The following is a 24,984-nucleotide window of genomic DNA, read 5'->3' as shown; positions in this document are numbered from 1 at the left end:
GAAGTTTTAGGTGTAGCGCTGCAGCCCAACGTCGAGTCCCGGAATCGACAGAGAGGCGTGATGCGTCTCTGAGTCACTTTTTGGTGCCAGTCAGGTCTGCACAGGTCCAAAGCACCCTCATCTAGACGATGTTATAACCGGCGTGTGAGTTAGTTTCACAGTATAATCGTCGTGTGCACCTCCTCTGACCTTTGTAAACAACAATGTTCTTTCGGAAAACACGTCGTTGAAACCGGAGTTCAAGCAAACGAGTCCAATGCCTGGAGTCTATGCGTTTCTGGTCCTTACTCTTCAGCTGGCGCATCTCTCCGTAGCGTTTGAGATGACGCGGAAAAATGTCCTAAAGATCAGGGAGGTAAGCGCTCCTTTCACTTCTATCCCGCCGGTTAGCATCTTGCTAACAGGGAAGCGTGAGAAATGATTCACTTGAGTAACACTTGTAATGTGCAGTGTAGGCTACAGCCACGCACTGCTAGTGCCAGCGGGATCCTTTAGTTATGATGGTATCAGCGTTACATTTTCGTACAACAGTTAAAAGTTGGGTAGATATACAGTTAAAATGTACATATAAATGGTGGGTCGAAAGGCTCCTACTTATCATGGCGTATAAGTGAAGTCTATCAGAAAAAGAAGAAAAACCTCATTAAAAAAACACTGAAACACGCTACGCCATGCCTCAAATGTGATGAAGATGTATGGGTGTAAAATACTCGAATATAGAATACTCTAGAATACTCGTCTGTAAATAAAAATGAACTAAATACTAATACTTAAGTGCTCATTATATGAATAACACTAATCGACCAATACCAATAATAACTAATAGTAATTACTTCATATTAATACTTAAATACAAATCTAAATATCTAGTGCTCGGGGAGTACTTTCAGAACCCCAAGCACCACTTAAGTATAATACTGGCCAACTGGGATTAACCTGTGGATTACCAAAACCCACTTTCTACAGCAGCGACGCGTGTTTTCGAGCAATGACGTTAAAAGATCTCGTCAACTAACAAGTAAGAATGAACACCACTGCGGTAGTCGGTGGTGAAGTGCTACAGCCAGTGTAGATCAGTCAGGACTCCGTGAGTTAGGGGAGTGAGATATGCAGTGGAAAATACAAACGTCATTTTAGGCCCTTTTCAAATTTCCCCAACTTTGTTTTTTTCACGCCGTTTTTTTGTTTTTTTTTTCTGATCTAAGGTCTGGCTTTGCGCTGCCGCCCGAGGCTCCCGAACCTTCATGCCACAGTTTAGCTGCGCATAAACACACAACATATAAAGAGCGCATATGTGAATAACGACACCTTTTAGAGCTGGGTTACTGACACAAAACAAAAAGCTTTTTTATTGTGCTTGTTTGACTTCAATAAACGCGTTCATTCCACTGACTGTATATGGATTATTTAAACTATTCTAAGATTCTGTTAACTAAATGTTGTTTATTTATCCTTTTCCCCCCTCCTTGTTCTCTCCCTCCTAAGCACTGTGTTGACAATGGTAAGTAATGCCACGTTCATTACACTGTGCGAGCCTACATGCATGCTTATTTGTGGAACGTTGGAGTGTCTTCACTGAGGGCTTTTTATAGTAGATCGGCAGCACATTTCTGTGATGATTGTAGGGGTGGATGAAGCACAAAACTCCAGTTGAGTGATATTAGAGATACCCCTGGGGAAGTATTACTCTAGCAAACGTAGACCTACTCCATTTACGGAAGTCGTTTAAGTGCATAAGTGCATTCTTTAAAATGCACTCAAGTGTTAGAATTACTATTAGAATTAGAATTTTTAGGGTATAGTATAGGGGTGGGAGAAAAGTCAATTCAGAGTAATATTGTGATATTTTGGTTTTAAAAATAACATAAGTGGAGGCCCAAGTATTCATATTTTATTATAAATTATAAATATAAATAATTTGCATTTACATACAAAGCATATTTAATGCATATTGATATATTTTGTTAGACTAATTATCAAGATGCGTATTTCTTTCTGGTTTGTCAATTATAAAACATGAAATCTATTAGATAAAACGGGATTTTTTTTGTGGGGATAATTTATAAAAGTGATAAAACGGTGTAATGTCACAGTTATATCAATAATATTTAAAGTAGTGTTTTAGGATGTTCCTTCTTCTATTCATTTCAGCTGAAAGCAGTTGTCAGAAATATACTGTATGTAATTTAACATCCACTGGGGAAAGCTGAACAACTTAATACATTTTGACAATGTCTGAAATTATATTTTATTATGGTGTCAAATGGAGGAATGAAAATTGTTCAGAAATGTACAATAAAACAATCTTAACTATTTTACTTAATTTGGGTCTGCCAGTCTAACGCTACATATAGCATTATCTATAAAGGTTTCGCACCTCTGTCCATTTTGCTGTAATTTACAAGGAAAACAAGCAGCCAGTAATATGTATTATGATTCTAGACAGAGCACCTATTCACAACTGTAGTTAACTCATGAACAATAGGTTACATACCTTAAAACATTAGCTAGTTAGCCCCAGGTGTTTCTTAACACAGTATTGCTAAGACAACTGTGGGCAGTGGGTGGGGGGTGGGGGGGGGTGATCGTGAGGATAAGATGCCTTTATTGTCATTGTGCAATTATACAGTGAAATTGGGAGTGCTACTCCAGTTCAATGCAAATCTAACACAAGTCACAAATTAAAACTTTTAAAACATGAAGACTACTGCACTTAAGAGTTTGCACTAAATATATTTTACCCGCAGCCTCTATGAAGTGCAGTGGTCTTCTTGTTTTAAACGTCTTGAAAGATTAAATTATGTGTAAGCATGGCAAGTCAAGTAAGAATATATAAGGATGGAATTCTCCTGTTCACGTAGCCCCACTGAAGACATGCGGAAGGTGTCAGACTGTCATTTTTAGGTTTTTTTTTAAGATTTTTTCAGACTCGCTCACCATGTGTGCTTCCTTGTGCTCTCCAGGCAGTTACATTGCTGCTGAACATGTCAAAGCAAATTAGCCACTTAAAGTGCACAATGTGCCCATCCTTGTTATAATGTGATTTTTAGTGGAGTGAAAGTAAAAGGTATCAAAATGTAGACATACTCAAATATTCAAGATAATACTTGAGTACAGTAACAAAGTATATGTACCTTATAGTCTACCACTGTATACAGGCAGACAATCAATCAATCAATCAATCAGTTGATCCCAGGTGATATTTCAGTGTAGTGCGCTGACAGAGGACGAGTTAATTTTGAAATAAAGTTATTTAATTTGTGCTATAAGTATGACAACAGTGACTCCAAATATTTGGATTTTCATTTCAGATTTCATGTATATTTGACCCTCAAATAACACCTACTGAATCCAGAAAGAAAGGAATTTGAACAAAGTCCCGTGTGATACGCTGCAGTAGAATGGCAGAGGACCTTGTAGATGCTTTGTAGCTTTCTGAGGTGTTTGCCTCTTTCTTCTTTTCATGTTGCTTACAATCTGTCGTAGACAAGAAGCAGAATTTGCTCCGGCTTAAGCTCTCCACAGTATTGTCCAGCAGCATGGACGTCTGTGTGCGTATGCATCTGCGCATGGAGCCTCTGTGTAAGTCAAGACGCCAAATGGTTCAAATGTGCATACCTATAAATGCATACCAATAAGGATGAAAAAACAAAGCATATTACGATTTCGTCTTTGGTGTCATTTATCTATCTGTCTCTCGCTTTCTCTCTTTCTCTCTCCATCGCCCTCCTCTCCGTTTGTCTTTTCTCTTTACAGCAGATAATAAAACCCTACAGATTGAGTTCACTGAATTAGGAACCAATAATTCTCGGAATATCTTCATTGAGAAACGCCATAATGGAAACGGCACCATCTGGGTACGCCTTTGGCACGTGTACATGATATACAGTGCCCCGCTGATATGTTTTTCTCCAAAATAGTTCGATATCGTCAGTATTAAAAATGATTTTGGGAGTCTTAATAGATTAAAATGTTTTGAGAAGATTTCTTGACTTTGATATTTCTCTGTCTCTTATAGTGGGAACAGTTGTTTAAAGACCACAGGAAAGTCGATGTTAGGTGCCCCGTTGTGAGTCATTGTAGTCCTGAGGCAGGATACACACCTGTGGTATGAGTGACTTTAAGGTCATTGATTTCGTTCTGCTTTGTGGTGACATTTCGGTTGATTATGGATGTGTGGAGGCACGGGCTTGTGCATACAGTGCCATGGAGGTATGAGCTTATCCATGTTACTCTGTCGCCCTCTAGTGGACCTTGAAGTTTGAGTGTTTCAACGCTCAGGCTGGCTACATGGTATATGTGTCTGTGCGTGAACTCAGCAATACACTCATCACTGCCTCTCACATAGTGAACCACCTTACAGAAGGTAGTTTGTTTTATTGGTCTCTGTCTATGTCTCTCTCTCTCTTTAAATTCAATTCAATATGTATAGGCTAAGTATATTCACTGGTGATGATTCACTATATCTGGCTTTCTCTCTCTCTCTCTCTCTCTCTCTCTCTCTCTCTCTCTCTCTCTAGTGGCATCTCCATGTAACGTACACCTGTGAAAAGTTACATTTCATGCTTCTGCTAACTTCTTCCTGCCTTTACATTATGTAAATTGTATATATAGCATCTGCATTTTTCTCCTTGTCTACCAGTATATCCCAAATCTCGTAGTCCTGAAGACGGAGACACAGTGCCTGTGTATAATGTAACAGTGGATATCTTGGCAAAGCGTTTCTTAGTTACCATGGAGGCAGGCCAACAAGTGAAAGCCAGGTTGTGCTTCAAAAACCTACAATGGGAATGCACTGGAGGCCAACCGCTTCAGGTAGCTGTGGGTTCCTGTGGAAAGTACAGAACAAGGTTTTATTGAACCTTTTCACATGAGAGAGAAGAAACTGTTATGGGCAGTGAAAGCCCTGTTGTTTGGACAAAATGTTTATGGTGAGAGTTGTTTTCCTTTCAGATGAATACTGACCTTGTTCGGGCCGTCAGTTTAAATTTCTCTCACCTGGTACCCTGTATGTGTGTGCAGGTAAGGCTTCATTATATACACAAACACAACCATTGTGCACTGCATCCACACCATAATACAGCATTTACAGCCCAAATCTAGCCATGTAGCCTTTCTTAAACCTTATTCCAACCATAAAATGTTTTCTGTTCACAGCTGTATTATGCTGCACTCGATGCCAAGAGAGACACAGCCTGTCCACTTAAAGACAAGATATTGCCAGGTGACCTAATGTGACCCGGAGAGTGTGTGCCTGTCTGTGTGCCTGTGTGTGCTCGCTTGTGTGCGTGTTTATGATGTGTCATTCGTTTCCAACAAAAAGAGTAAAACAGTACTGCACGCTTTCATGCTACTCTTAAGATCCTATTGTCAGGATGTTTCAGGGGTGGTGTCGTTTGTGTGTTGGGCTGTATCTGTGACCTCATTCTGTCATTCAGGAGGTGGGGATGTCCTGTCCAGCAGCTCAGTGACTCTCTTTGGCAGCTCTGTTCTTAAATGGAAGCCTCTTTGTCCGTCTGCCCAGTACAAACCTACCGTCACCCTCTGCTGGCAACAGCAGGAAAACCAGTCGCTGTGCGTTCCTGCCCAAAACTCCACCTTGGGGGAGACGGACCTGGTGAGTGTTGAGTGCCCCAAGCTATAAATCATCCCTGAAATTCCCGGGTTGGGACCATGCTTCAGAAATTTGCTTTGATGCTACGCAGGGAACCAGTGGAGGATATAGTCTTGTATTCCATGGTTTTCCTTTCTGATTGCATGGCTGATCCAGTCTGTGTAGTGTTCGATTTCGGCTTCCTCTAACTCCGAGAGATGCACGGTGAAGCACAGGTGAAAAGCATGTTCTGGTCTTCACTCTTCGTGGTTAGATTCATACAGTTGGGGGGATTAGGGATTTGCTTTCACTAACACTACAGAAGTATTCTGGAAGAAAAGAAAAGCTAAAAAACGGATGAATCATGTAAATCAGGTTAGGAATCCAGGTTTCCTGCTATGTTGTTTTTTTCAGTTGCACATGTACATGCAGTCATAAAGGGGAATTTTCAGTTCAAGAGATTTCTGTTGTCAAGAGTGTTTATTGGCATCTAATTCCACTCAGGAGTCTGAAGATTACACTAGCTAAAATTATACTACCTTTGTAGAAACAGACCATGGAAGCTTATGTATTTTTTCCATTTATTTTTCCTATACATTTGTTATACCTTAAGGTCTGAACCTGCAAATGTACAGTGCATCAGCGAATGTACAGTATTCACAGCACTTCACTTTTTCCACACTTTATATTACAGCCTTATTCCAAAATGCATTAAATTCATTTTTTTTCCCTTGAAATTCTACACACAGTATCCCATAATGACAAATTGAAAAAGGTTTGCTTGGAATTGTTGCAAATTTATAAAAAAAAAAAAAAAAGTATTTATACAATGAATTGAATCCATTTTGGAGTAAGGTGGTGACATAACAAAATGTGGAAAAAGTGAAGCGCTGTGAATACTTTCTGAACACGCTGCATGTGCTCTGTATGGGTACATCCATAGACTAGCGAGGAAGCATTTTTGAACAGGTCATGGCGCTGTGGTCACACACGCTGCTCCAGGACAAGATGATTTTAGCAGTGATGATGACCATTTTGTGAATAAAATGTACATCTAACAAATAACCACAAGCCCCTCTTTCTCCCCACAGAAGTACAACGTGTCTCAGGTTGACAAGCATGCCCACATGTGTGTGAAGGTAAGCGGTGCAGGTGAGATGTCACATGGTAGCTTACACTAATGATGTTCTGGTCATGTTTAGTGCGTGCACGTTTGTTTATTTTGTTTCTTTTGTTTTCTTTTTTGCTCCAGTTTTCTCTGAATGGCAGTCGCCGTGTCTTCTGTCCCTTCAGCTCAGGTATAAACCCACAGAAAACGGCTCTGTCGAGTTGTGTGACTCTTCTCAACCCTAAATGTTCATAAAGTATTCCTAAAATACTGATTTCTCTCTCTCCCACCCTCCCTCCCCATCTATCTGACTCTGTTCCTCCTTCCCCCATCTCTTTGACTCTCTGCCTCCCCCATCTCTTTGACTCTCTGCCTCCCCATCTCTGTGACTCTCTGCCTCCCCATCTCTCTGACTCTGTTCCTCCTTCCCCCATCTCTTTGACTCTCTGCCTCCCCATCTCTCTGACTCTGTTCCTCCTTCCCCATCTCTGTGACTCTCTGCCTCCCCCATCTCTGTGACTCTCTGCCTCCCCATCTCTGTGACTCTCTGCCTCCCCATCTCTGTGACTCTCTGCCTCCCCATCTCTGTGACTCTCTGCGTCCCCCGTCTCTGTGACTCTCTGCCTCCCCCATCTCTGTGACTCCCTCCCTCCTCTCACCTCTCTGACCCCCCCCCGTTCTTGTCTTTGATATCTTTTAGGGTTTGTCTCTAAATGGGAGGTGACCGTGGTCCCCAGACTACGGCGTCTGCATGTCCAGCTGTCCTCCAGTGTTCCAGCCATCTTTGCTGCCCAGCTGTGTGTGAAGGAGGGCGAAGTGTGCATGGCGAACGGAAATGTCCACCCTGTTCTGATGGTTAATAATAACTTCCCGCTTTATTGACCTTTATCTCCCCCTTCTAATGCCAAAAAAAGTATGAAAGTAGCATACATGGATAGTTATTAAGCCTTAATGCATATGGCTGTTTTTATGTGTTTTACAGGAAGAAGACAGTAGACAGGGAGAACTGAGCATACGCCTCCCATTGCTCAGCTCAGGACTGTGTGTGCAAGTAAGATCAAGCTTGTGTGTGTGTGTGTCATACTGATAGAAATAAGACATACAATGCCTCATATTATATATCAGTATACCTGTGTAAACATATTGAACTGGGGTATGGTGAATGTGTCTGTCTGTAGGTGTGGCAGGCTGCACCTGCTCTCCTTGGTAGGAGGACCATTTGCCCTGACTGTGAGTGCTGAAATTTAGATTTATGTTTGGTTAGTGTACACACACAAACATACATTTAATGTTATATCTAATCAGGATGTTGGGTATATATCACTTTCCAGGGCGTACTGTAACTATATACACTGAATGGATTTATTAGAGACATCCTTCTAGTAGCACATTAGATCCCCTTTGGCCTTCAAAACCACAGCAATTTGCCGTTGAATAGATTCTAGTAGGTGTTCAAATCGTTCTGCAGGAATCTTGGCCCGTGCGGACAGGACAGCTTCTCGCAGTTGCCACAAATTAGACGGAGGTACTGACATGCTCTGAGCAGCCTGTTCTACCTTGACCTAGAGATGTTCTATAGGATTAAGATCTGGGGACTGTAACGTTGAGGAGGCAGAGAGACATACGTTTATTAGCACACACAACAAAGAAGCCGTAGCTCTCAGGCTATCGGGGTTAAACATCGACAACATCAAACGACAAGACGAGAGACGAGAGACTTGTATACGTGCACGATAATGACACAGAACAAGGATCAGGTGAGAACCACGAGAGGGCGTGACCATGCAAACACACACACACACACACACACACACACACACACACACAAAGACTTCAAGGGGGAGGGGCCGTATTGTGTCAGGGACTCTGGGAAAGGGCAGGGAAGCAAGGAAAAACCTGCTGTCATGTTCCTGGAACCAATCCATGACTATTCGACCCTTGTCGCATGGTGCATTGTCCTGCTGAAAGTGTCCTTATGCCATGAGGCCCTACTGTCGAAAAGTCCTTCCCCAAGTATCCCGGGGACCCAGGGTGTGCCAAGAAAACATTGTGCACACCATTACTCCACCTCTGCCAGCCTGAACTGTTGACACCTGATAAGATCGAGTCATACTGCTAGTGCCAAAGCCTGACCTTCCAATCAGCATGATGCAAAAGAAATCTGAATTCATCAGAACAAGCAGGGTTTAGCCACTGCTCACTTAGTTGGAGCACCAGCCCTGTATTCAGATGCAATTTGCTTGACTGTGCACCACCTGTTCGTCAGAACGATTCTTGGCACCCGCCTCTGACCCCTATCGTTGATGAGTTGTTTACATTCACAGGATCACCTTTCATCGGATGTTTTTCCTTGATCATACCATTCTCTGAAAACATCATTTCCATACACGGAAATTCCAATCACGAAAGGGCAGGTGTCTAATAAAATGGTATTGTAGCGTGTGGTTGGGTGTGGGTGGGTGGGTCTGTGTAGGTATGTATAAAATTTCCCACTTGCCCTCCAGACTGTCTTTTTCCTTCAAGCTCGGGTCCTCTGCCAGAGATCCAAGATCTCGGACATTGTTCTTAGGATCTGTTGTTGCCATTCACCCAGTTTGGGAGTCACAGCTCAAAGTGCTCCGATTACCACAGGAACCACAGTTGCCTTCACCTTCCACATCTTTTTTAGCTCTTCCTTCAACCCTTGGTTTTCTCAAACTTTCTGTCTTCCTTCTTCCTGATGTTGCCATCACTCAGGCCCTCATCTGCTGTTTACCTACCACGACCATGTCAGGATGGTTGGTCATTAACCACCTATACTGTCTGTATCTGGACGTCCCACAGGATCTTGGCACAGTCATTTTCTAACACCTTTCGAGGTGTATCCAACTTATACATTGCAACTTCCAGCCCATACTCATAGTGTTTTTGCCCACTATGCCAGCTTGGTTATGGCGTTCCATGTATGCCCTGCCTGCTAGCATCTTGCATTCTGCTGTTATGTGCTGGATTGTATCAGGAGCATCTCTGTACAGCCTGCATCTGGGGTCCTGCCTGGTGCTGCCATGATTAGTGCCTCTGTACTGTCTTTCAATCCAGACTTTTCTAGCCATTGGTAGGATGTCTCCATATCGGCCCCTACCGCTATATGCTGGCCATTCAAACTGTACAGTGGTCTTCCTCCCATGATGGTTCCTGCTCCTCCACATTTCCATCCTCCTCAGGTATCTGTTGGCTGAGGTTTTCACTTCAGCACAATACATCATCCTGGCCCTTGGTTGTTTCATCCTGGATAGAGGCTCTGATGCTCACTAGTACTCGGCCCCCTGTTCGGGCTGTTCAAAAAATAGCAGTGTCTTTGTCTTCATTTTCATTTACAAACTCGAATATTTACAGTATAAGCTGAACGTTGTTTACAGATTTAGCTTTTCTGTTGATCACTGAACTAATATTTAGCTGTATAACCTTTATTTCTGATAACTGCTTTACATCTGTGTGGCATGGAGTCAACTAACATCTGACACCTGTGAACAGATATTCTAACCCAAGCTGACTGGACTACATTCCACAGTTCTTCTGCATTCTTGGGTTTTGCATCAAAAACAGCATTTTTCATGTCGCTCCACAAATTCTCAATCGGACTGAGATCTGGGGATTGGGCTGGACACTTCATAACACCTGCTTGCTGGTGTGTTTGGGATCGTTGTCCTGCAGAAACACCCATTTCAAGGGCATTTCTTCTCCAGCATAAGGCAACATGACCTCTTCCAGTATTTTGATATATTCAAACTGGTCCATGGTGTCTGATATGCGATAAATGGGTCCGACTCCAAAGTATGAGAAACGTCCCCAAACCATTATGCTTGTACTTCCCATGTTTTACAGTCTTCACAGTGTACTGTGGCTTGAATTCAGTGTTTATGGGTCATCTCACAAATTGTCTGTGGCCTTTAGACCCAATAAGAATAATATTGCTCTCATCTGTCTGTAGAATGTTACGCTACTTTTTAGGCCAGTCAGTGTGTTCTTTGGCAAACTGTAACCTTTTCAACACGTCTTTTTTTCAGCAATGGTACTTTACGAGGGTTTCTTGGAAATGGTTTGGCTTCACATAGGTGTCTTCTGATTGTTGCAGTATTCACAGGTAATTGAGATCTTTGATTTCCCTGGAGCTGATCATTGGATGCTTCTTTGCCATTCTTGTTATTCTATGATCTACGCGGATGGTAGTATTTCTTTTCCTACCACGTGTTTTGGGTTTTGTTTGCTCTTTTAAAGCATTTGAGGTCATTTTAGCTGAGCAGCCAATTATTTTCTGCACTTCTTTATATGTTTTCCCCTCTCCAATCAACTTCTTGATCAAAGTTCTTTCTCCTTTGGTACAATGTCTGGAATGACCCATTTTACTCACTGAGCAAAGGCTAAAACCAGGAGGTATGACATTTGCTGCCCTCCTTCTTTAAATAAGGGCCATAATTGAGACCTGTTTCTTCATAGAATGAATGACCTCTACACTGCTATTAATTTGAACACGCCCCTTTCACTAAATGAGTCAATTACACCCAATTAGCAGCGTGCATGTCATGACTGTTGATTCTGTTAGTTGCCCATTACTCAGCTACACCTAGTCATGAATTTTTCCCATGTTGTATTATCTTTTCTGCCAAAATCAGTAACACACACACACACTCACTCACTGACTAAATCCCTCTCTCAGATACTCACAGGAGATTGGGACTCATTCTTGCCATTTCATTGGCCTTCTTGGTCGCCATAACAACTTTGGCCATCCTCACCTACAGTCTGATTAAAAGGAAGACATCAGGTATGTCCCTAACATTATAAGAAACCTCATGCTTTTTTTCCCCTTCTCTAAAGCCACACAATCTTATTCCTTTTTTAAACACTCCTCTCACTCTCCCATCTGAAATGGTGCTCAATACATTATGAATCACAATTGTATTTCATAACTTGATGTGCTGTGAACAGGAATAATCTCACCTTTTCTTTATCCTCGGTCAGTGTGGCGCTGTGCGGAGAGGAAGCCCGTGCTGCTCGTGTGCTCTTCGGATGATGTGGCTCATGTCGCGGCTGTTTGCGCCCTGGCCTCCGGCCTGCAGGAGGAGCTGTGCGTGGACGTGCGCCTGGCGCAGTGGGCCCACTCCAGCACCCAGGCCTCGCTGGCGCATCTGGGGCCCGCACCGTGGCTCTACGGCCAGTGCCAGGTGGTACAGCAGGCCGGGGGCATGGTGCTCGTGGCCTGGAGCGCCGACGCCCAGCGGGCTTTCGTCCAATGGAGGGAAGGGCAGGTGGATGAGAGGGAGCATAGATGTAGCGGGAATCTGGGGCGAGAGAAGATGAGCAAGAAAGAAGAGTGGAAGGAAAAGCCAAGGGAAGGATGGGTGGAAAGGGTGAGGGGGGCGTCGTCTGTCATGGCCCCGGTGTTTAATGCCGCGCTCTCGAGTCTGTGGGCAGGACTGCACAGCGAGAGGCGTGGCAAAGGGTTCGGGCTGGTTGACTTCCAGGGCCTTGGTGCCAGTTGCTATGTTCCTAAAGACCTCAGGGGCATCCGAAGGTACTGCCTGCCTAGGGACCTCTGCAGCTTGATACACGAGCTGGACCTGAAGGAGTGTGGGCCAGGAGGGGTTAAAGGAACAATCGGCGGCTGGTGTTGTTGGCCCCGCCTCTTCTCCAAAGCGCTGTCCTCCTGGTTGTCACAGCGACTTGCTCAGAGACTGGAGGAGTGTCTTTCTCAGGCAGACGTACGAGCTCGCCTCACATCCAAGCGCATGCTGAACCTGTCGTTAAGAGCTGACAGTGAAAACAATGTGAAGCTGAAACAGAAGAAAACCTTGTTGCCAGACTCATGAGAAGAAAAATATGGAATATAATGAGATCACAGAAAAAAGGTTACTGGAATTGCCACCATAATCTCTGCTTTATAAGATGCTATAAGATATGCTGCTTCTATATGGAGTGCACAAGTAGTACTGATAAAAGCAAACAAAACTGTTTCCAATTGGGCATGCTCTCTCTCAACTATTACCATAAAAGTGTTCATTTTCATTCATACTTTTTGCATACCTCAACCTAAGGCCAGGGATATTTGCAGTGATGTGGGTATAAAGTGCAGATTTCTGCAGTCTGTAATCTAGTCAAATGCAGACAGACTGTAGTATCTTGAGGCTCTCCATTATTCACATGCCTGTGAACTATGAGTATTAATACAGGTGATCCTCTGGAAGACTCTGAACATTGATATTAGGTGGCTCATCACCACCAGTCCCTAACCAGGACCACATTTGAACCACCAATTGCTAACCAGGGCCACATTTGAACCAGAAATCCCTATCCAGGACTACATTTGAACCACCAATCCCTATCCAGGACCACATTCAAACTGGCAAACCTTAACCCGGACTGCATTTGAGCTACTGACCTTCTGGACATATGGCACAATCAAGTGAAACCTGCCTCAACACATCATCATTAACGAGATACTGGTGTTTTTAACAACTGTATTTTTTTTTTTTATTGTAAAAAAGGAAAATGTTCCAGGTAGTGCTTGTCTTTGTTAAATGACTGATCTCTGCATTATTTCTCTGCTGCATGTGGCTGTGTGTGCAAATGCACAGATATCTGGCAATGGCACCTGATACTTGCTTAATAATATATCACATCCCAGTGCCTTTTGTAAATGTTACCTGTAATGAAGTGTTGCCTTCACTTTTAGACCAGCTCTAAAAACAGGTGTCCTCCATTGACTGGTTCAGTACAGGTGTGCTCCATTGACCAACACAGTATAGGCAAAGAAGCAGTTCAGTATGGAGTATATGTTCTCTGCAGTTACTCATAAATTCTCATTTTAACCCCTAAACCCATATATGGTTATTAAGTTCATTAGCCGGTCTGTGCCACTTTATGATACAATGCAACATTCAACGCTTTGAAATATTTAACGTCTGGAAGGATGGGAGTGTCAATCATGAAGACAAGGGAACATTCTAGCCTGGTACCCTACAGCCTGCATGCTAAGGGTACTGTGTAGAGGAACATTACATAAAAAGGAATGAGAAACATTGAGATGTGCACCGCAGCAGTTGTTACACACGCAGTGTGTGGCCTCTGACTATGATAGTGGGATACTCCTAAACCTTTTTAGGCCTTACGTATAAAGCAAGAAGGATATGTTGACATCTTCACTCGAACACGTTTTAAAGGGCCCAACCTGTGTGCTTGCAGTGAAGCAAAACTGGATGAAATGCCTAAGACCTGTACACATAACTCTCCCATGCAGCGCAACCTCAACGCCTTCAGTGTCTTGGTAATAAATGATTTATACAGACACTCCACGTCTGTCGACAAATCATTCCTTTGTGGGTTATTTCTGTAAGCTCTTAATTCATACATATGATATACAGGGGATACAAATTTTTGTAAACTACTTCTACATATATATGGGTGGAGATTATATGAAATATTCAATTGTAAGGGTAAAATTACTAGGAAATTATCTTTTGAGGAAAATGAATTAATTTATTGGCATTTTTATCTGGGAATGAATTGTTTATATTGGAGTCACTTGCACTGAGACGTGACATAATTCTAAGGAAGATTAGGCTTAGACTGCATAGTGCACATGCTTTAACTGGTGCAGTATGGGTACTGCACTACTGTAGCCTTACAGCTATGCTACATCTGCAACTTTGATTACAAAACAGCATTTACTTCCTGAAATAGTTGAAGAAAACTGCACAATAAAAGGCTGCTGTTGTGTTTCAGTGACTAACACTGAGACTACTGTGCATATAAGTTGGCTCAGAGATGATCAGATTCATATGAATAGCCAGTGGTTGCCTTCTTGCTGATAACATCCAGCATACACCGAGAGTGGTAAGGTACTTTCCCAGGTTGGTATACAATTCCATCAGATACAAGCACTTTGAGCAACGGTAGAACTTATGCAAATTTCTCCATGCAGGCAGATGAAAATATTACTGTTTTAAATGTGGTCATTGTGTATTTGCCTGGGTTCAGTAATAAATGTTGAACTTTCACAACTTTGTCACATGATCACAAGCCAGTGAGCCAGAATAGCTGGTGATGGTGGTGTGTGTGTGCGTGTGTGTGTGTGTGAGAGAGAGAGAGACTGTCTTGAACCTGATTTATATTCCACAGAAAGAAAGGGGGAATGAAATGTTTGAGTAGGGCATTTGGAATAACACTGTGGCTGCACGCATCCAGCATACCAGACATTGAGATTAGCTTTACACAGAATTTTACCACTAAAAAGTTGCCATTTTGTGATTTTAATAATGATGCAATTAAACTTACTTGTCGCCCAAGCAAGCTTTTTGTTTGTTTGTTTCTTCATTCTTAATTTTACTGTTAAATGTATCAAGACTGAGTAGATACTGTAAACAGGAATACTGATAGAAATTCTCAACAGACTTTTTTCACACTTTTTCCGAGAGACAATCATTCAACCCACAAACTTGTTGAATTTTTGTTATTTTTTAAACACTTCTGTATTTAACATGGGCTTTGTTTGTGAAATGAGACTTTTTATTATTATTATTAACATTTTTTAATTACTTTTATGGCTTGAATAAAAATCTGATCACATTAGGAGACATTCATGTAGAAACCAAGATTATTATAAAGGGGTCCTAAAAGTTCCATTGCTTGACTGCGAGGTTACATGAGTTACATGAGAAGAATGTCCTTAACATTTGTTCTAGTATAAGTGCTTTACATAACATGCATTAGGTTTCCTACCACTGGGCAAAGGTCAGAGGTACCTGTTGAAATATAACCAGCTACTTTTACGCTAATCCTATGTCATAGCACATGGCACAACTGGAATACAAACTGGAACCTTTTTAGATTCCAGTGACCAAATTAATTAATTGGTGTGTGGGTGTGTGTGTGTGTGTGTGTGTGTGTGTGTGTGTGTGTGTGTGTGTGTGTGTGTGTGTGTGTGTGTGACTTTCATTTTTATGAGTGTGTGTGATTTGTAATAAAAGTTATGTTGTCTGTCAGGATTGTAGAAGGTTGTGTCCACTCTGAATTGTGAAAGCTAACCATTATCTCTGATTTAAGTCAGCACCTTCATGCACACCAATGCACATGCGATTACATCCCATTATGAGTACAATGAGATCTGTTTCAGTTCATTATTGTATAGGTAAAAAATACAGGCACTACAGCGGTAGGCCATGTGCCTTTAACCCCAGGACAAACTATATTAACAGAAGAGCTGCTCATTGAATCCACCAAATTTCTGTTAATTAGTAACGTTTGTGTTAAACAGTTTTCTTCTTTGTACTTCTTTTTGCAAGAGTGAGTTGAATGATAAGAGTGAGCTTTGCTATAATGTGTACATCCTGCATGATCAGTTGCGTTCTTCAAAGCAAACTGAAACACTTCAGTCTAAAAAGAAAAAAAAAAAAAGATGCAACCTACACAACTCAGGGCTTGTTGATGTATTTGCATTACTCATGCACAAATAAACAGTAGGCCTGTTTGTTTGATGGCCATGCAAAGCAGACACCCTAGAATGACCCCTTCGTTAATATGGAAAACAGCCATGTATCATACATCAGATTTTACAAATAAATCTAGCCATGCATTGCAACTGAGAATCTTTGCCATTAAATAATATAATGTTTTAAAGGCTCCCTTTAAGTAGCTCTGCATTCTTATTCTTTGGTGAGCTTGTTATACACTGTCAATAAAATAGTGGCGACATTTCTGGAATCTTCCTGTTTGCACAGGAGCAATTGCTTCTCGAGTAGTGGTTCGATGTCATTTTAACCGTTACGTGCACTTCCAGTGTTAAGGTAAGCTTTGTACTATTATTAGTGACGGCAACTAGTATAAATGCTTATTTAGAAGTAGGCCTTAAGTAAATATTCCACGCTGTACCTTAAAGGTTTGTAAAAGTTTGGCAAAATATAATGTATGCGCGTTGTGTTTGTCGGAGGGGTGTGTAAAGCGAGTAAACATGAGCTTGTGTTGTAACCTGCGTCCCGCCCTCACCTTTTCACGTAATAGCACCTTTGCGAGTTAGACACATTTTCTGTGCTGGTTTGGAAATCGTAAGTACGATTTGAACCATTTATTCTAGAAAAAGTCAAACGCGACATATCTTTCTTGGTTTAAACTAAGTCTTTTTTCTTTTTTTATCTTCAGAATATTTTACGAAACATTTTCTTTCTGTCGCGTAAACTGCAGAATGAAATTGCAGATTATTTAGCCTGCTGCTAAGTAAAACGTATGACTGCAATAGGTTATTTTACCGGATATTATCTCTCGGAAAGTTGCAAACGCTTCGAATATCTTACGTGTCGATAAAGATTTATGATCACGCCTTTTTGTTTCTATTTCAGGCGGCTTCACAAGAGCGGAGCTCAACCTGATTGTGAAATAACAGGCTGAAATACAATTCTGTGTTTTCGTTTGTGAACACTTATATCTACTCAAAGAAACAGCCAGCAGGTCCGCAGCCTTACACGTTCAACTATGACAAGTAGAGAATTGAAGCAAAAGTGGTAGAAATGACATATTTATGTATTTATTTTGCTGTAATGTATTCTATTCGATACTATAAGTAGCCTAGTAATTGGATTCTAATATATACAATGATATATATATATATATATTTGAATCCAATATGTATAAATGTACATATTCTATAATGTATATATTCTCTCTCTCTCTCTCTCTCTCTCTCTCTCTCTCTCTCTCTCTCTCTCTCTCTCTCTCTCAGGTAACAGTACGAGTCATGTTGGGGACAGGTGAAATAGGACATTGGGTATTGTTTTACCCATGCGTTTTCAGTATGACGTCTTTCTCCGCCTGCAACTAAATTACGCCACGGCCTCAATCCATTCTCACCAGGAAAAATCAGGATATGACATAGAAGGCATGTCTGTATGCCTATTGTAAAAACAGAACAGCGGGTCAGTGATCACCCTTAGCGCACTGCCCTGTAGGTGAGCTGTGGGGGATGTCGGACAAACCATGGGGCTCCTCACACTGACTTTGTGCCTCACATTGTACTCATCACTGCTGCTAGCGGAAAGGCTGGAGACGATGGAGTACAGTGACGAGAATGCAATCACCTGTGGCAAGGTAAGACCACAGTCGAACTGGGACTTCTTTGACAGGCCACATATTAAAGCTGTAAAATAATCTTCTCCGAGTACATATCATGTTTCTTCATCTGTAAGGATGGGAAAGCCGGTTGTTTATTACAAATAAAAACGAAAATTATTTAGGCCCAATTTATTAAATATAAATATGAGTTAAATATTCACTTTCTTTTTTGGAATGATGCTTCATTCAGACTGTAAACACAAAGTTGTTTACAACGTTTTGTTCAACTTTTTAAAAAAATCAAGGTATTTATACTTGTGTCACCTTTCTTAAACCATCATCAACATGTCATAACAAAACATAAGATAAAGAATAATTTCATATGATTTTCATAAGAAATAACATTTTTGAATAGTCAAAATTAACCTACAGATAAAATGACTATGATACTTGGATAGCTTTTATGTGTTTAAGTAGACATTTGTTGAATTTGCATGAGTTACTGAAGCAGTGGGTTATAAATATATGGCACATAAATTATCTTGAAATTTTATATTCAATCTAAAAGCCACATCTGTGTTTTGAACCAATTATACACCTGTAGGTGAATATAATTTATAACTTCATGCCACTACTAAATAAAATTGTTAATCTCAGATTTCTAAACGTCATTTAAGTGTAGTGGTTACAGAGTGTAGTTTTACTGAGGCGTATGTTTGTACTGAAGACTTCATGTTCAGATCTCTGTTAATAAAGAATGAAAGGCTGTGTGTGTGTGTGTGTGTGTGTGTGTGTGATGTAGCTGTTCCAGTTTTCCAATGATGCACCAGGACACTTTGTTTTGTCTGTGAGAACTGCATGTATATGTGTGAAGTCTGCACATAAGAACACATGATAAAAAATAAATAACACAGTGGTAAACAGTACATGAGGCAGTGAAACAACATAACTAACTGAAACCTTTGCTGTATAGCCCTGCATATGTTAGCTCTTGGAACACTCATAAACTAAATATTCGTATAAATGACAAACACTGGTTCAGACCATTACTTCATTATCACTTTCATTAGGTACGTTTATAGCGCTATGCTTGGTCCCTTATCATGCACACAACTCCAGAATAACACCATATCCGAATGGTGATATAAGGGGTGTTTTTAAATGATATCTTTTTTTTTTTAAGACTCTATATTGGCCAGTAGGTTAGTGACATCATGAAATGCTGGTGAAGCTTGCGGTGCTGAAGGCGGTGGAGATTTTGACTTCCCACCTTCGAGTGAGGGATTACTGTATGTCAGCTGTCATCAGAACCGCACTGCTACTTGAATGAAGTTCTGATCCATATGGGACCCGTCGTACTTTTTTTTAATCATAGCTCCTGTAACTTCTTTAGGAAGCACACCTAAGTTATGTGCCTGGAGTATTCGCCTGTTAGGACGAAGTTTCTTCGGACTACACGGGCGCCCTGTTACGCGCTCCTGAACCCTGCCTGTAAAAATTTTTACTTATTCATGAGCAAAGTTTGGCCTGATACCCAATCCTGAAGCTCCTGTGCTGTGCAGCTATGGTGACGGATCATTCCCAAGGCAACCAGGTATATAGGGGGGAAAGGCTACATCTGGGTGGCGTGTCCATGTCATGTCCTGAAGATGTGTCCTGAAATGTGTGTCCTGAAGATGTGCCATGAAGTGTGTGTCCTGAAGTGTGTGTCCTGAAGATGTGTCCTAAAGTGTGTGTCCTGAAGATGTGTCCTGAAGTGCAATTTGCTACTTAAGATCTTTTCTCTTGTGCGAGAAAAAGCATGCTACTTTCAGATGATAGGGTTCATGCCAAAGCTCTGCTGGCCTTCCAGGTGACACGTGATGAGTCCATTGTATGGTGCCATGACCCCATGCGTCCAGTAGTGGCAGTTATAGTTGAAGCATGCCTTGCAGCGTTTTGTCATGTCCTTCTTTAATATTTAATATACCAAGGAAGATGGCCAGCAATAAAATTATTTGTTAATTATTCATTTAATGGTGCCATGACAGAAACATGGTCATTTACATTTACATTTACATTACAAGCGACTTACAAAAGTGCTTTGTCATTTACTCATAGAATATATCCAAGTACAGTACAGTAGGTTAGAATTAAACATACCAATGAACTAGAATACTGTAGAATACAGGGATGAATGCTGACACCTAGAAGTGCAAAATACATAAGGCCTATCTTAAACAATGATAAGTGCTATAAACAATAAGTGCTGAGTTTGTTAAAAAGCATAAATAATGCCCTGATTCAGGTTTTTTTGTTCTGTTTTGTTTTGGCTTCATCACCTAAATGTTTTGCTTTATAAAGAGTGCGTCCTTTGTTGTTCTGCTTACCCAGACCAGTCCCAATCTTATTCTATGTTTAATCGGTCACTAGTCTATTTTATGATAGGTTTCTACCAATCTATGAAAAAAAATGTAGCTCCTTTTGAGCTTTAAGTATGCTTTGGTGTATTGATATAGTACATATCTTCAATCTTATGTACATACTACTATGTTTCCTAGATACTTTAATATAGTTTATGTTATTATAATTTATAGTATGATTAGTATAATTTTGCTTAAGTCTTGTATTTCTATAAATTCAAATGACTGTGTATTTAGAATTAAGAATGGTAGCATGTCTGTGTGATTATGCTGAAGGTTTGTTTTCACAAACTACAAACACTGATATGTGTGCATAAATTTGTATGCTAGTTTCTCTTATTTACACATTTACTAAGTAGTAATATTTGAGGTTTTACAGTTTCAGTTGCCCACTAGACTGCAGGGCAGTGTTTAGGTCAGTGATTTTCAGCATTGATACTGTGAGTGTGTAGATTACTTTGAGAATATGGCGGAGGTGATAGGGCATGCGCTGCAACAATGAGAAATCATCTGATTTATTGATAAAAAGGTGGGATATGTAAAAGTATATGTATACTAATGTGTAAGAGTGTTCATTAGTCATTAGCCTGGCATTTTGCAATACACTGTATAATACATTATGATATCTAAATTTAAGCCTAGAGTAGCTGCGTTAAAAACCTGAAAAATGTAGTTGTGAGGAATGCATGCAATCAGTGGATGGAAATGAAACTTTTTTATCTTGCTTTCTTCACAGGGTCTGACTGATTGTAGGATAAGGCAAGGTAAGACAGATATGTTTTAAGATGTTTAACATGTTTTTATAACAACTAACAAATTCCACAGTTCTATATTTTTTGTGATTTTACAATAGCAGTTATTTACCTATTGTTTTGATATTGGATTCTCTCATCCTTCACACCGATCCTATTTGTAGGTAGAGTAATAAGCTAGAGTAATGAATTTAAGCACATTTTGTTAAAAGATCCTTTTAACAAAAAGATCTTTGATTTGTCTGATGAGACTTGAAAATGTTTTTCGTTTTTTTATTGTCAAGATAGCACAAGACTGAGCTCAAATTATTCAAATATATAAGCTCTAACTAGAATAGCAATTGCAAAACCTAGGACACATAAATTGCAGGTCAAAAGTAATGTTCCTCATTGGCCTTTCCTGTTTAACTCCCTCGGTGTAGGCAATACATGCATTTATCATGATGACAGCATGTGTGTGAGTGGCCTTGCTGTCCGCGGGCTGTTGTGCCATGTGCGTAAAGAGCACTGGCGACCATGTCTACGAATTGACCTGAACATCACAACTGAAGGTAACTCACATACTACTGCCTGTTTCAAAATTGTTTCAAAAACTGCACAGTTTCTTCTTTGAGTTAATGCCATTTTCAATCTGGGTCTCAGTCAGAGCAAGTTCATACATGTGCGTAACTTCATTACGTGTGCAAGTTACAGTTGACACGATGACGGTTTTGTACGTTCGGACTTGCCTTTTGCTCAGTCTTCCATGAGGCCTCCGGTCTGCCCAGTGAGAGGGGAGCTGAACCCTGGACCAACACAGAATGCGCCCAAGAGTCGCCAGCGGAGGCGACTGTCCAGGTGTGCTGCAGCACTCCGGACATCTCTCGTCACATAGAGCTCACCTTCACCACACCCACCTCAGAAGTCCATGCAAGTCAGGTGATGAACAGGCGATGCTGCTTTTTCGACCAAAATTGAAAAAAAAAAAATTTCTTTCAGATCTGTGGCATGCTGTTACTCATAATATCTCCCTGTGGGAGATATTTCACAAGCGCATATTTGTGTATTGAGCAAGTTATTACAACCACCAGGCTCACATGGCACCATAGGAGGTACTGGGGCCAGGTGGACCACTCAAACAAAGCCCTCAAAGTTCCCTAATATGCTTATTTCCAACTTTTCCAACGTGCTGATATGTTGTGATATATGTTGTGATATATGTTGTGATATATCCAAACAGACATTCTGACGAAAAACAACTATCCACATTTTCACAAAAAACTACAACTATCTAAGTACTGTTATTGTTGGTTTACCGAATTGTTATTATTAATGTTTGTAAAAGTTACATTATTTGCTGATCAATATATTTGCAAGGAATTTATGATTTTTACTAGTTACTGCTACTGGAGGTTCATCGTGTGTGTGTGTGTGTGTATGTGTGTGTGTGTGTGTGTGTGTGTGTGTGTGTGTGGGTTTGTATTTATAAATATACCCTGTAGACATGGATCTCTTTTGTAATATTGCTGGGAGAAGCTGATTTTGGCAGTACTGTCATGGCCCTTTCTTCAGCCACTCTCAAACACAACTTCACCAAGCGTGTTCTGGTACCTTCCATAGACACAGGTTATTCCCTGACTCACCCACTCTGCTTTATAACCCATAACCCACACTTTATAACCCATAAAGTTATAAATAGATGTTACTGACACAAATAACTTTTCCGTTACAGTTTGTTCCCAATTTCAGGCCATTGCACTGTGTAATGGTGAGTAATGACAAGCTGATTTGGCAAATATTGTTTCAGTGTTCTGATCCAGTTTTATGCATGTTTTTATTCCTTGAACTATGACGTGAATCAGTGTGCTGCATAATGTTTTTTTGGGGGGAATCATTTCACGGAAAGTTTGTATTTGTTTGGTCCTCTCGCGACTGTGTTCTAGTACCCAGTGTGTCAGCCGCGATCAACCAGACCACAGGAATGGCAGAGCTGCGCTTGGACTCGGAAGGCAGCAGCAAATTCCGGGAACTGCAGGCATGCCAGAAGATGGAAGCGGAGGGAGAATGTTTTAAACTCGAATGGGTAAGTTCTGAAAAAGTACCACACTGAGTGATTACTTGATTACGTAAATAGACTGCCATTGTGCTTATTGTATAAAATGCACACCAGCACTGCCCAGAGTCAGTATTGTGTGTTGAAGTCCACTGACTCACTGTACCGGAGTCCTCACAGTGTATGTTGTGTCAATCTTTATTGGATTTTTTTTATCAGTGACCGGGTTCGGACAAAAGGGCGCGGGATGCTTTTAATACACGTTTATAGTGTAAATGCTCTTGTAAATATCGTTGCAAAAAAAATCTTAATAACACAGCACAAATTGATATGTATGCATTTTTATATTCATGCACAAAATAGCCAGGCATCAATTAAACGTCTTTAAACATGTTAAAAAGGTCTTAAACATTAAGGAAAGGACCAGTGAAAGCTGGTACAACTGTGCAAAAAACCACAGTCCTTAGCACCAGTCCTTTCCTTCTGATTAAAAGATTTGACCAAAATGTGGATTGGCTATCCTTTAGGCTCCAATACACAGAAGGTACCTAATGAACTGGCAACTCTGTGGACAGAGTTGGGTAGTAACGCGCTACATTTACTCAGTTATATTTACTTAAGTACCTTTTTGAATAAATTGCACTTTTAAGAGTTCCTTTAAAAGAGTGTACTTTATACTCTTACTCAAGTACATTTACAAATTCAAAAATGTACTTTTACTCCGTTATATTCATCAACGTTCTTCTCGTTACATTTTAAAATAATTTTTCCATTTTGTACATTTCGCCACACAAGAAAAAAAGCTCAAGAAAAAAAAAAGAGACCACTACAAGATGATCAGTTTCTCTAGTTTTACAACTGATGGGTCTGTGTTTGACCAGGCTGAGCAGTTTTGTTTTATTCTATAAACTACTGGCAACATTTCTTCCAAATTCCAGATAAAAATATTGTATTTTAGAGCTTTTTTTAAAAAAAATTATTTATGAAAATGACTATGGTCAAAATAACAAAACAGTTACAGAAATTTCAGACCACAAATAATGCAAAGAAAACAAGCTCATATTCATTTATAAACAACACAGTACTAATATTTCAACTTAGGATGAGTCAGGAAATCAGTATTTGGGGGAATTACCCCGATTTGTAATCACAGCTTTCATGCGTCTTGGTATGTTTTCCACCCGTCTTTCACATTGCTGTTGGGTAACTCTCTCTCTCTCTCTCTCTCTCTCTCTCTCTCTCTCTCTCTCTCTCTATATATATATATATATATATATATATATATATATATATATATATATATATATATACACACACACACACACACACACACACACTACACATCCACAGGCTCAAGCAACACTGCTGTGCCTGATAATCTGCTACCAACTCAGCATCTGTAATTATACCGCTATCATATCAGTGTTAATGCTGTACTGTTAATGGGCCACCAATCTCTGCATACTCTGCATACCAAGGAAACTGCTATTCAGTGTAGTGCAGATTAAAGTGGCCACCAAGTGTATACATGCAAGGTGTTAACTTTGTTTTTTTTCCGGACTCAAGAAGGAGAATGCACTGCTGATTCCAGTGAGCTCTGTCGCCCCCTGTCTGTGCTTCCAGGTACCTCCTAAAACTACATCTTTTATTTCATACATGAAATTAGTTTTGGAGAATTGCAGTGTAAATGTTACAGGTGTAGTATGTGGTATAAACAGTAGCAGTAGAGAAGTGTGCGGTTGTCGTAACTTTGTGTAAAGGTATTCTGTGGAGTGTGTAAGTTTGTGTGAGGAGCTGTTGTGGGACACTGGACACATTTCAGAAGATTCTGACAATGAAGATTGCACTCTATCATAATTTAGTGGATTTTTAAAATTTCAGTGGTCCCCCACTTACCAAAAAGCCGGCGTAATTATCTTTAGTGCTAGATAATACGTAACATAGCCGTATCTGTACATTAAACATTTTCCATCATGGGTCAGGTTTGGTGGACCATGAACAGATCCTCGAGTGGACTT

At 40.6% G+C, this 24,984-nt stretch overlaps 2 protein-coding genes across 10 annotated transcripts in view; both read left to right on the top strand.

Moving 5' to 3' along the window:
* Positions 1–15,039, top strand: LOC113590957 (interleukin-17 receptor E). Its single transcript, XM_027031298.3, has 17 exons — positions 1–355; positions 1,486–1,501; positions 3,487–3,582; positions 3,757–3,857; positions 4,019–4,108; positions 4,249–4,366; positions 4,643–4,815; positions 4,954–5,022; positions 5,158–5,224; positions 5,439–5,617; positions 6,685–6,732; positions 6,846–6,891; positions 7,402–7,556; positions 7,684–7,752; positions 7,880–7,931; positions 11,398–11,505; positions 11,703–15,039. Exons 1-17 carry the CDS (start codon positions 257–259, stop codon positions 12,548–12,550), a joined length of 2,334 nt encoding a protein of 777 aa, XP_026887099.2. The 5' UTR covers positions 1–256; the 3' UTR covers positions 12,551–15,039.
* Positions 15,040–16,461: 1,422 nt separating this feature from the next.
* The window catches only part of wu:fl23c11 (interleukin-17 receptor C), an 11,994-nt gene continuing 3,471 nt past the window's right edge, over positions 16,462–24,984 (top strand). For 6 of the 9 annotated variants that reach the window (XM_081703773.1, XM_081703771.1, XM_035536136.2 and 3 more), the window contains exons 1-11: positions 16,733–16,780; positions 17,072–17,180; positions 17,452–17,816; positions 20,919–20,946; positions 21,357–21,485; positions 21,674–21,852; positions 22,416–22,539; positions 22,646–22,681; positions 22,857–22,996; positions 24,533–24,589; positions 24,949–24,984. The exon at positions 24,949–24,984 is cut by the window's right edge and continues 34 nt beyond it. In XM_081703773.1, coding sequence (XP_081559899.1) covers positions 17,706–17,816; positions 20,919–20,946; positions 21,357–21,485; positions 21,674–21,852; positions 22,416–22,539; positions 22,646–22,681; positions 22,857–22,996; positions 24,533–24,589; positions 24,949–24,984 — 840 coding nt within the window. In that variant the 5' untranslated portion in view covers positions 16,733–16,780; positions 17,072–17,180; positions 17,452–17,705. Of the gene's footprint in view, positions 16,523–16,732; positions 16,781–17,071; positions 17,234–17,451; positions 17,817–20,918; positions 20,947–21,356; positions 21,486–21,673; positions 21,853–22,415; positions 22,540–22,645; positions 22,682–22,856; positions 22,997–24,532; positions 24,590–24,948 lie in introns of those variants that run through there. The other 3 variants (XM_081703768.1, XM_081703769.1, XM_081703774.1) reach the window with 3 other exon arrangements.

The sequence above is a fragment of the Electrophorus electricus genome, chromosome 20 (assembly GCF_041902795.1).
Source record: "Electrophorus electricus isolate QZ-2024a chromosome 20, ASM4190279v1, whole genome shotgun sequence".
In the NCBI taxonomy this organism is placed as follows: domain Eukaryota; kingdom Metazoa; phylum Chordata; class Actinopteri; order Gymnotiformes; family Gymnotidae; genus Electrophorus; species Electrophorus electricus.
The sequence above is the reverse complement of the archived record's forward strand: the minus strand, read 5'-3'. Positions and strand labels throughout refer to the sequence as shown.

What these genes read in the sequence shown, in the direction of transcription:
- LOC113590957 (XM_027031298.3), top strand. Translation starts at nt 257, where the DNA reads ATGCCTGGAGTCTATGCGTTTCTGGTCCTTACTCTTCAGCTGGCGCAT. An exon ending in ATGGAAACGGCACCATCTGG is followed by an intron (nt 3,858 to 4,018) that starts GTACGCCTTTGG and finishes TGTCTCTTATAG; the next exon opens with TGGGAACAGTTGTTTAAAGA. An exon ending in TAAAGACAAGATATTGCCAG is followed by an intron (nt 5,225 to 5,438) that starts GTGACCTAATGT and finishes TCTGTCATTCAG; the next exon opens with GAGGTGGGGATGTCCTGTCC.